Raw genomic sequence first — 12,206 nt, 5'->3', positions numbered from 1 at the left:
CCAGCACGACAGATGCCGATCAGTAGCCTGACCACAGAACCGGCCGTTCCGTCAGCTTGGCTGCATTGTTTTTGCTGGAAGTGAGTAGCTAGGTCCAGCCCTCTCTCAGAGGGTAAGAAGGACATGAACAGGGGGAGGTGGGGATCGTTGGGGTCCGTGCTGGAAGGTGCCAACCGGAGTCCGTTCATCCCAAACGTACCCTTCGGCTGTTGTGGTCTGATGTGGTAACAGAAAGAAAACTAACTGTACTTCTAAGGCTTTGGGCCGTCTTTAATGCCTTTCCACTCCCTCCCTCGGCATCGCTGGCATCGGGGGCACGATCATTCGCTGTTCTGTGGACGGGGAACGGCATCCCTGGGCTCCCCACGTACCTCAAATGTCACATTTTTTTAACGTTAAGGTATTCGTATCTTGATTACCGAGCTTTTTGGTGCCAGCAAGGAACACACAGCTGCCACTCACCGCGCCGGACGATAACTCACCCACCACCATACCATCCTAGGAGGTAGTCAAGTTATTCTGCACATTCTACGGTGGGAGAAACCGAGGCTCGGACAGGCGACTGCGGGTGGGCACGGTCCCGCAGGGAACCATGAACTTGATCCTGTCCGGCTGACAGCTTTCCCAGGGGTGTACAGTTCGGCACCGTGGCCGTCATTGGCTCTCCTGCCGCGGCGACTGCAGAGGGAGCGGATTCCTCCCTCAGCAGTTCCCAGTGACATGCACAAGGCAGGTGTCTGATGGCCCCGTGCCCCTGCCGGCCGATGGGCCAGGTGTGCACCTGCAGCCGGGTCCACTGTGCCTGAGAGGAGGCAAGAGCCACGAGGGATCCCTACCGGATGGTGTGGACGTATCGGCCATTGGTCCTTGAGCAATACTGCCATCTAGGGGGCGCTGCGCGCACGACAACCTTGGTCTTGAGGCTCACACGGCCAACACTGCCACCTAGAGGGTGCCGTGGGCACGAGTGCCAGCACCGGTGGGTCTTGGACCTGTGGGGTCCACACTACCACCTAGACGGTGACGTGGGCATGGCAGTCAACATTCCTTGGCCAACACTGCCACCTAGAGGGTGACGTAGGCGTGGCAGCCAGAATTCCTTGGCAAACACTGCCACCTAGAGGGTGCTGCAGACAGAGCAGCCAGCCTTGGTCTGGCTGCTGCATCCAAGGTGATTCAGCCTCCCGCGTGCTTTTGACACCTGCTCCCAAAGGTTATTCTGGGAGGGGCTGTCCCCTCACTGAGGAGAGGAACCACCGGACAGCTCCAAGCCCACCAGGCGGGCACTTTCAGCCCAAAGCCTCTGGGCTACCTCCTCATCCTCAGCTTCAGGGGCTGGAGGCTTCTCTTTGAATCCATCAAAGTACTTTCCAGAAACGCCCTCCAGTTCCTCTGCCACGGCCAGGTACGTGCTGGGCTGGGCTGCCAGCTGGGGGCTCTTGACCAGCAGCCAGAAGATGGGCCCTGCAAGGAGCCCACAGGGCATTCAGTCCACACACGTTCTGGGAGGAGGACACAAACAGCCCAACGCCTCCACCACGATGCCCAGGGCCCACAGAGGCCAGAAGTCGGACCGCAGGCCCACACGGCCCACCTCCAGGCCTTTGCCTCCGAGGTTCCCTCCACCAGGGGTTCCCTTCCCCGGCACTGCCCAGCCACCTTTGGGCCAGAGACCAGCCCCAAAGCTGCCTCCCCCAGCAAGCCTCTCCAGCTTTCCCCAAGAACACGGGAGCTCTCCCTCCTCTCCTTGAGCTCTGAGTCCTTACCCTACCTCCTCTTGCTTAAAATAACTTTTATTTATGAAATGTCTCCAGCGCCAGCCTCAACTTAGAATCCTTGATATCCGGCACCCACCCACGAAATGTTTTTCAGGACTAGCTCTAAAGTTCTAATTATTCAGCCTAAAGCTGGGTCAGACCCTCTGCCGGTTCTTTTAAGGGCCATCTCATCCTCCCGACCGTGAGGAGCGTGCTGTTATGGCCCTCGCTTTGTCGTTAAGGAAACAGGCTCCGGGAGGGGAGGATGCCTCCCTGGGTGGCAAAGCTCATTTGGGGTGAAGCTGAGCCACCCCAGGCACAACCAGGAGTCCGCTCCATGGTCTCCTTCTCTGAGACCCGGTTTTCTCATCGAGCAGGATCTGGCCTGTTTCCTGGGGCTATTTCCAAGGATGGCAGGCTGGATCCACATGTACCAGTAACTCGTTCTCAGTACCCCGGAAGATACGAGGGAGGGGGCAGAGCCAAGCCCCGGAGAGAGTCTCTGGGCATGAGATACTCTCTGAAGGAGTAAAGAGATCGCCCTTCACCAAGGTGGGTGGGCACCGTGCAATTAGTTGAAGGTGCAAACGGAACAAAAAGCTGGAGGAAGAGCCAATTCTGCCCTCTCTCTGCTTGAGCTGGGACATCCGTCTCCTGCCCTCAGACACCAGGGCCCCTGGCCTTCGGGCTGGGACTGACACCAGGGCTCCCCTGGTTGACAGGCCTCTGGGTTTGGACCGGCATACACCACCACCTCTCCTGGGCCTCCAGCAGACAGAGGGCAGATCACGGGGACTTCTCAGCCTCCGTAAATGCACGAGCCGATCCCTCAAGACAGGTCTCTCCGAGCATCTGCATATATCTTATTCTGTTTCTCTGCAGGGTCTGACTGATACGCTGAAGGGAGCTGGGCCCCAGGCGGGGCGGGCAGGGGTTCGGCTAAGGGCCCGCAGGCCAGGAGGGGGCTTACCGAGCGTGAAGCTGGAGAAGGCAGAGCTGTGCATGCCCGTGTGTCTGCCCAGCTCCGTCCTGGCCACGCCGGGGTGCAGAGCGTTGACAGTCACACCCGTGCCTGACGGGAGAGGGAAGGAGAGGGACGAGGGGGTGAGCAGACACCAGGTTCACGCCCCACCTGGAAGGCTGATGCCGCCCGCCCTCGGCTCCAGGGCCATCCCATTCCGCGTCCTCCCCTTGAATCCACATCACCCCCCCCTTGCTCGGAAACTTCCACAGCAAGTGGTTTCATCTTGCAAAGCAGCTCTGTCACGTAACTGCCTAGAACAGGGCCTCCCGAACCTGAACGTACGTGAAAATCCCCCGGAGGGCCTGAGAGCCCCCAGCTGCCGGGCTCCACCCCCACCCCCCACCCCTGAGAAATCTGAGGCGGTGGCTCGGGGTGGGGCCTGAGAGGCTAGTTACAGCCAGCTCCTGGCTGAATGGACGTGGCTGGTCCACGAATGCTCTCTGAGAAGCAAGGGCACAGGGCGGACCTTCCGACTTCGGCCCCCTGGACGCTGAGGTCAGATCGTTCTTCATCCTGTCCGTGGCAGGCTGGGCGGCTGCATGCCAGCAGCAACGCTCCCCCCACCTCCACTGCCCCAACGGTCTTCAGATACTGCCGAATGTCTCCAGGGGTGCCGACTCACCCACGGTTGAGGACCGCTAGCCCAGAGCACCAAAGGCTTAGGTGCCGGTGCAGGAGGAGCCGGGGAGAATGCCACGACGGACCAGTGACGTCTGCTTCGGGCACCGGTGAACATGGTGCCGTGCGTGTCCCGCCTCCACCTACTCTGTTCTGGGACCCGTGCTTGACCTCCCATGGGCCCAGCATCACAGGAGGACTGTTCCAGGCGCAGAGCTAGAGGAAGAGAGAGGCCGGCGAGGCTCGCCACACACGTACCCTGCAGCCGCCGGCTCAGCTCCTTGGTAAACAGGACGACGGCCAGCTTGCTCTGGCAATAAGCCGCTTTAGTGTCGTACGTCCTCTTCTCCCAGTTCAAGTCATCAAAGTCCATGTGACCTGCGACGTGGGCCAAGGACGAGAGGTTGATGATCCGCGAAGGGGCCGAGGCTTTCAGTGTGTCCAGCAGCAAGTTCGTCAAGAGAAAGTGACCTGGATGCAGGACAACAAAAAGGCAATTTTCCCTGAATTCTTACCTGGCACATAGGACCATACTGAAAACATTACCTTGTGTGACCCTCCCAGGAACCCGTGGCTCTGGACAGGGGCCAGATCCATCCCCCAGGGGACCTCTGGCAACACCTAGAGGTTGTGGTCGTCACAACTGCAGAGAGAGGTGCTCTGGCCATCGGGTGGGTGGAGGCCAGCCAGGCACGCTCCTAAATAAATGTCCTATAGTGAGCAGGGCGGCCCCGCAGGAAAGAAAGATCCAGCCCAACATCAAGCTCTGCACGAATCCTGAGGTCGGTTGGGGGACGGACCGCCTTCCATCTCCCCAAATCCTTCCTCCATTTCTCCTTCAGCAATAGAATTTTCAGCTCGGCCCACCAGGGCTGCCCGGTGGAGGACTACATTTCCCAGACTTCCTTGCACCAGCATCGGTCATGTGACTGGGCCCCAGCCAATAGGACACTGAGTGATAGTTACGTGAGTTATGACCCTCCAAGACCTCGGCATGTGGTCTTATTTGGAGAGAGGGGTCTTCGCAGAGGCAATCAAGTGAAAATGAGGTCATGAGGGTGGGCCCTAATCCAGTGACTGGCACCTGCCCAGTACCTAGTTCCTCCTCACCCTTGCTAAGGGAACCCCTGTTGCATTCAGGGTGACAACAGGTAGACAGAGTAACTGAAGGACAGACAGACTGGAGGACAGACAAGGGGTCAAAAGGCCGAGACGGATGATGGATCTAAAGGACTGGCAGAGCACCCGGCTGTCAGCAGGCAACTCCCTGAGCTGCTGGTAACCCCATAAGCGGCCGCCCAGCTGCCCTTGAGAGTGAGGAGGACCCACAGAGGATCCCATTCACATCCCAGGCCGACGTGGACCCCACGGAGCCCGCAGCCTGAGGCCTCACCCAGGTGGTTAACGCCAAACTGCATCTCGAAGCCGTCCTCGGTGGTCCAGTGGGGGCACCGCATCACAGCCGCGTTGTTGATCAGGATGTGCACGCGCTCTTTCTCTGGAGGACAGGGGTGAGGGCAAACGCGTCAGTCCCACGCCTGCATGAAGCACGAGCGCAGCTGGGGGGACAGCACCCCCTGCCCTGGGCTGACCACTGTCCCCCAGACATTCACGCCCAGCCGGAGTCTGGGAACACAGCCTGATTTTGCAAAGAGTCTTTGCAAAAGTTATCCAGTTAAGATAAGGTCATCTTGGGGCCCTAAACCAACAGGACTCAGACAGCAACCCGCGGGGGGAATGTGCTGTGGGGACGGAGGCAGAAACTGAGCGATGCGCCTGCGAGGACCGAGGGCCACCTCCAGAATCTGGAAGACGCAGGAGGGACTGTCCTGTCTCAAGAACAGTGCCGCCCTGCTGACACCTCGATCCTGGACTTCTGGCCTCCACAACCGTGAAGAAACTGCGGCCTCAAACCAGTTTGCTATATTCTGAAAACAGACACGCCCCACCTGCAGCTCAGAGACGTTTTCTGAAAAGGGAAGAGGCCACATCTGCAGGGGCCTCGGGGCCTGAAACTGGGGGGGGGGGTTACTCATGGGAATCCCAGCTCAGCAGGCAGCCGATTCCCAGCCCTGCCTCTCCACAGGCACAAGCGGCCGTCCCTTCCTGGGCCTGTTTCCTTGTCTGTAAAATGGGACGAATAACAGCACCCTCCTCCCTGTATCAGTCAGCTAGGGCCGCGTAACAACGGGCCACGGAAACATACTGCGTCCCAGCTCTGGAGGCGGGGAGTCCGGGATCAGCGGGTCTCAGGATTGTCTCCTTTTGAGGACCGTGAGGGACAATCTGTTCCTGGCTCTCTTCCCAGCCCGTAAACAACTGTCCGCCTTCTGTCTCTTCCCTCGGCATCTGTCTGTTGTCCTCACCTCCCTCTCCACGAGGACTCCAGTCATACCAGAGTAGGGTCTACCCTGCTGCCCTCACTTTCACTTGGATACCTCCGTACAGACCCTGTCTCCAAATAAGGTCACAGTCTGAGGTCCTGGGGGCTGTGATCCCAACACATCTTCTTTTGAGGGGACACAGTGGAACCCACAACACTCTCAAAGTGGTTTTTAGGTTCAGTAGAAACAACAGACTAGTTATCCAGCACCTTTTAAACAGAACCTCTATTTCGTTCTTTATCTGATGGTGGATGGGGTAGCACAGAACTACCTGGAACCATCAGATGAAGGTTCAAATCCCCTGGCTCTACCCTGGCCAAGGCACACAGCTTTGCTCTGATTCATTTCCCCCTCTAAAAAGGGAAAACACTAGAACCTGCTGGGTAGAACAGGGGAGAAAAAGCACCACATGTATGACATGCTCCGATTATATCAAAAAGGCCCAGGGCAGGTATATATATCTGCTTGCTTCAGAAACGCACTAACAGGGGCGCCTGGGTGGCTCAGTGGGTCGAGCGTCCGACTTCAGCTCAGATCATGGTCTCATGGTTTGTGGGTTCGAGCCCCACATCCGGCACTGTGCTGACAGCTTGGAGCCTGGAGCCTGCCTCGGATTCTGTGTCTCCCTCTCTCAAAAATAAACATTAAAAATTAAAAAAAAAAAAAAAAAAGCACAGTCTCCAGAAGGACACCCAAGAAGGGGTGCACCGAATACGTCTGAGGAAGAAGGTGTCTGGGAGCTAGCGGCAGGGAGATGGTTGGCTGTATCCCCGTTTGTACTTTCTGAACGTTTCCTCCCGTAAATGTCATTCCTGTTCCCAAACATAAGGACGTAAACCAGTTCTGAGGACATCGGGTGGGAAGCAAGACGAGAGAGACACGAGTGTGATGCGGTGCAGAAAAATGCCAGCCTGGTCCCCGGATGTGCAGAAAGAAACACCCAGCAAAGAGAGCGTGAGGGCCGGGTACCCTGTGCTGTGCCCATCGTCGCGGCCGTGGCCCCACACAGGACCCCGCGCAGAGCCTGGATCCGACTCCTCGCTGCGTCCCGGGCGTCACCCGCCACCCCAGAGAGCCAGGGAGCCTCAGGAACCCGTGGAGAGTCGGCACCATTGCCCTTCACCAGGCTAACTCATCCCTCATCCCCCGGTACTTCCAACCTCATCCGGGCCTCTGCGTCTGGGGGATCTGATGCCGAAGGAGTTCGTTTTCCGACAGGGCAAGCTTCTCCTGTAAAGGACCAGACTGAACACTTTTGGCTCTGCAGGCCATACCGTCTGTCTCTACTGAACTCCGCCGTCGCGGGACTAACGCGGCCACAGATGATACGTAAACTAACGGGCACGACTGTGTGCCAATAAAACTTTATTTACAGGCACTGATATCTGACCTCCATACAATGTCCACATATCCAGAAAGATCACTCTTTTGAGTTCTTCCAACCATTTACGTAAACGGTTGACACGTAAAATACGTTAACATGGCCAGAAGAGATAAAAAGCGTATCATCTTCGCCCGCAGACGTCTGCCCCTGTCCGAAAACACGGGCCACGGTCTACCAACACCCCACGGTAGCCCTAGGACTTGGCTGGTTTAACTCACTCCTCAAAGCCTGGCCACCCCACCGCGCCCCTCAAGGCCGGCGTCCTCCCTCCTACCTTCGGTGATCTTCGCCGCGAACTCTCGGATGGACTTGAGGGAGGCCAAGTCCAGGTGCCGGGCGCTGACGTGGTGATTAAGGGTCTCCCTGCGAATGTCCCTTGCTGCTGCTTCACACTTCTCCATGTCCCGACAGGCCAGAATGATGTTGCCTCCTGGAAGCCCAGGACAGGATCAAGAATATATTTTTTTTAATCTTTTTTTTTTTTTATGTTTATTTATTTTTGAAAGAGAGAGAGCATGAGTGGGGGAGGGGCAGAGAGAGGGAGACACAGAATCCTAAGCAGGCTGCGGGCCCCGAGCTGTCAGCACAGGGCCCGACGCGGGGATTGAACTCATGAACCTCAAGATCATGACCTGAGCCAAAGTCGGACGCTCAACCGACTGAGCCACCCAGGCACCCGAGATAAAGAATAGTTTTTAAATCCTCCCCTCGGGGGACGCCTCAGTGGCTCGGTCGGTTAAGTGTCCAACTCTTGATTTCAGCTCAGATGATGATCTCCCGTCACAGTTCATGGGTTTGAGCCCCCACATCAGACCCTATGCTGACACTTCAGAGCCTGCTCGGGATTCTCTCTCTCCCCATCTCTCTCTGCCCCTCCCCTGCGTGCACACATACTCCCTCTCAAAATAAATAAACATAAAAAAAAAAAAGGATAAGTGGGTAACCTGTGTGTTGTGTGGATTAAATCTCAATACGGCCATAAAAAAAAAAATTAGAAAAATGACAAGAACCAGGGATTGAAGAAGGACAAGCAGCCACGGTGCAGACCACGTGGATGTGTGTGGCTTACCCGCCCGCCCCTGGGCCCCGCTGTCCCTCACACGCTCCACAAGGGAACTCATGGGACGCGGATCCGTTCATCCTCTGCTGCCTCGGGACCTCAGGACCACGGTGGGAGTATCCACCCTCTCCTGGGGGGGGCACGTGCCCCCTCCTTGGGGAAACCCCAGGGCCGGGGGGGGGGCTGCCCATCACGGCCCCCACCGCTCTCACCTCAGGGGTGGACAGGGGTAGACCCCACTCCGGCCTGGCCCGCCAGGACCCATTCCCCAGCCACCCCAGCCCGTCAAGCCCACAGAAAGTTTGCGATCTCCCGCAGCCCTCAAGCCTGCCCCGCCACAGCCTTCCGGCCCCCACCAGCGGTGGCTCTGGTCCTCCAGCAGCTCAGACGCAAATCCCTGACTCCTCCTTTTCCGGTGCCTGACCTGACAGGAAGTCCACTGATTGTAACTTGGAAGGAGACCTTCACGTGCTGAGCGGGGCAGTCCTCCCGCCCGGAAGTCCGCCAGGACCCCAGTCCGACCAGGAGAAAAACTGACCGGACCCAGATCGAGGGGCCTCCTACAAAACGCCCGACCAGTAAGCCTGGAAGAGCCTGAAGCCAGATCCTCACCCCCAGCCTCTGACCCAGGCCCCAAGCCAGCCATCAGGACGGAGTCGACTACCGTAAGGGAGCTCAAGGCCGGCACCAAGAGAAAAGCCAACACCAGAAACCGCTGGGTGTCCACAGCCTCCTCGGAGACCCAGAGTCTCCCTCACCGCGTTCAGAGAGGAGAACCTTTCCGGCCTAAGCCGACATGACTTTGGACCTGGACATCCAGATGGCCTTAGCGTCCCCCAGGAACGCACACCCTCCAGCACCAGACCTCACACCCCAAGCCTCGGGCAGGGAAAGCAGGTGCCCGCTGGGGCCTCACCTCTTTTGGCCAGCTCCAAGGCGGTCTGCTTCCCGATGCCCGTGTTGGCGCCGGTCACAATGACGGTCTTCCCGAGAATGGTGGCCTTGCTGGGACAGGACCCTCCGGCAACATAGTCTCTGAAAGCGAGAAGCCACGTAGTCAGTTCTGTCCATCTGCACCCTTTGCTGCAGGTGCCGACATGAGCTTGTGTTCCCCAAACCGAAAGACGGAAAGGACATCTGGTGACTGCATGGGGGCCACTGTGACGTCACAGGTAAAGAAAGGGCTCAGCAGGGCCAGGTGTGGGGGAGCCTCTACGACAATCAGTACTTCATGAAGACCCGCTGTGTTCGTTTCCTGTGGCCGCTGGAACCAGTCACCACAAGCTCGGGGGGTTTAAACTCTGCTGGATCTAGGGCTCTGCAGGCAGGCGCCCGAAACAGGTCTCACTGGGATAAGGGCAGGGTGTTGGCAGAGCTGTGTCCCTTCCAGAGGCTCTAGGGGAGAGGCCGGTCCATGCCTCTTCCAGCTTCTAGAGGTGCCCACTGGCTCCTGGCCCCTCTGGCTCCTGGCCCCTCCTGTCCCCAAAGTCAGCCGTACAGCGTCTTCAAGTCCCTGACTCGGAAGGACCATTGTGATTGCGGTGGACCTACCTGGACAACCCCCCCATCTCAAGGTCCTTGACTCAATGGCATCTGCAGAGTCCCCTTTGACAGGTAAAGGACCATATTCCCAGGCTCTGAGCATTAGGACGTGCCCATCTTTGGGGGGCAGGGGGACCCTTATTCTTTACCCATATCCCACAGAAGCCAAATACTGGAAACAACTGAATGTCACCAGCGGGGGACTGGCCAAACAATGCCATCTCCATATGAGAGAAGGGAGCTGTACAAGACGGAAACCACCAGCCACCTGGGGCTAAGTTTTTATTTAAATTAAAAATAAGGGCACCTCTGGGGCACCCAGGTGGCTCAATGGGTTGAGCGTCCGACTTTGGCTCAGGTCATGATCTCACGGTTCGTGGGTTCGAGCCCCACGTCGGGCTCTGTGCTGACAGCTCAGAGCCTGGAGCCTGCTTCGGATTCTGTGTCTCCGTCTCTCTCTGCCCCTCCCCTGCTCGCACCCTGTCTCTCAAAAATAAAGATTAAAAAACATTAAAAAAAAAAAAAATAGGGGCGCCAGGCTGGCTCAGTTGGAAAAGCAAGCGACTCTTGATCTTGGGGTCGTGAATTCAAGCCCCACGTTGGGTGTAGCAATTACTTAAACAAATAAACTTTTTAAAAATAATGAAGAATAAATAGCCATACTTTTCCAATCACTTTCAGGCCTCCCAGCCAATCTCTTGTATTGTGTAACTGTAATAAAATGATATATTGCTGGGGCGCCTGGGTGGCTCAGTCAGTTGAGCGTCCGACTCAATTTTGGCTCTGGTCCTGATCTCACGGTCTTGAGATCAAGCCCCTCCACTGGCTCTGTGCTGAGCGTGGAGCCTGCTTAGGGTCCTCTCTCCTTCCCGCTGCCCCTCCCCTACTCCTGCACCTCTCCCTCTCAAAAATAAACAAACCTTTTTTTTTTTTTTTTTTTAATTACATATTGCTGGGCACCTAGGTGTCTTGATCATTAAGCATCTGACTTCAGCTCAGATCATGATCTCATAGTTTGTGAGTTTGAGTCCCCGCCCGCATGGCATGGGCTCCAGGCCCTCTTGGGATGAACACGAGCCCCACTTTGGGTGAGCCCTGCTTCTCTCTCCTCTCTCTCTCTGCCCCTTGCTCACTTCGACCCCCTCTCTCTCCCTCTCTCTGAAAAAAAGGAATTATATATTACTAATTCTTTTCTTTTTAATTGCGGTAAGAACACTTAACGTGATTTCCACCCTCTTAAGTTCTTAAGTGTACAATATAACACCATATTGTTAATTACAGGCACGATGCAACTGTGCTTTAAGTGCTATCTATCATAACGAACAGCACAAATATAAAACACTTCCATCAGCATCGAAAGCTCTCCGAGGCAGTGCTGCTATGGAATACTGGGTTCGCTGGGTTTTCTGTGGGGTTTTTTAGTGAGTTCGCCCAGGAGAGACAAGTATATAATCCATGCAGTTCAATCTGGTCATGCACTGTGTTGGGCAATTCAGTTTGCGTCTCCGATTTCCGATAAGAGAGCTTAAGGTGGCACACATTTTCCTTGCACCAGGGCCAGCACATGACTACGGAGACCATTCAATAAGTGTCCGCAGGACGGATTCAATAATCGATGACAAGTACGGAAGCAATTAGACCAGCAGGTTCACGAGGACCCGGATCCGCCCCCTTCCTCGGAGTGACCTTGGGCTGTGACCTGCCCACGGGGGGCTACCTAGGTTTGCCCCCCAACACTGTCTGGGGGCGGGGCTGGTCGGGTGAGCTGGAGGAGTCCTAGGCCGGCGACCACCAAGCAACCTCTCCCCAGCCTTCCCCCCTCGCGGCTGCCGGCGGCTCACCAGCAGAGCGCACTCACCGGAGCAGCACGGCGCCACCCGCCACCGTGCCCAGCACGGAGAGCGGCAGGAGGTAGCGGTTCATGCCGGGTAGGAGCGGGGGTCGGATGCGGAGCCCCGCCTCCCTCCCCCAGACCCGCCGCTGGGTCGCCCCTGGGACCGCTCAGCCCGCGACCCACGTGGGGAAGGCCTGGCCGTCTGGGACTCAGGCTTCCGTGAAGAGGCGGGGCGTCTCGGGAGCTTCCAGGGGCGGGGCTTCCAGGGGCGGGGCTTCCAAGGCGGGACCTATGAGAATGGGCCCTGGCGCCGCTGCGGCTGGGAATGGTAGTTTCCGGGGCGGTGGGCGTGGCCGTGGCCTAGGGGCGGGGCATGAGGGGCTGGGCCAGTGCGCGGGTCCAATGAAGTCAAATTTGCTCAGTTACCAGGCGCGGCGGGGTTCTTCTGTAACATGAGGGTTACGATCCTGCTGCTGCGGTTTCTGCCACCGCTTCCAGGCTGTCCTCCTCTGTGTGTCTTTCAGATATGTCAGCCTGTTTCCCACCTAAAATGCGTGTTCACCAGTAGTACCTTCCTCACAGACATTATGAGAGAATTTGAGA

At 57.2% G+C, this 12,206-nt stretch overlaps 1 protein-coding gene across 1 annotated transcript; it reads right to left on the bottom strand.

The window, feature by feature from the left end:
- Window positions 1-244: 244 nt before the first annotated feature.
- On the bottom strand, window positions 245-11,758 carry RDH13 (retinol dehydrogenase 13). The gene is made up of 7 exons (XM_042920033.1): window positions 11,628-11,758; window positions 9,144-9,262; window positions 7,442-7,597; window positions 4,793-4,897; window positions 3,658-3,870; window positions 2,728-2,829; window positions 245-1,464 (listed from the first exon to the last, which is right to left on the bottom strand). The coding sequence occupies exons 1-7, from the start codon at window positions 11,690-11,692 to the stop codon at window positions 1,238-1,240; spliced, it is 987 nt and encodes a 328-aa protein (XP_042775967.1). The 5' UTR covers window positions 11,693-11,758; the 3' UTR covers window positions 245-1,237.
- Between the last annotated feature and the right edge of the window lie 448 nt (window positions 11,759-12,206).

The sequence above is a fragment of the Panthera leo genome, chromosome E2 (assembly GCF_018350215.1).
Source record: "Panthera leo isolate Ple1 chromosome E2, P.leo_Ple1_pat1.1, whole genome shotgun sequence".
Taxonomy (NCBI): Eukaryota; Metazoa; Chordata; class Mammalia; order Carnivora; family Felidae; genus Panthera; species Panthera leo.
Note: the sequence above shows the minus strand (reverse complement) of the source record. Positions and strands in the feature narration are given on the sequence as shown.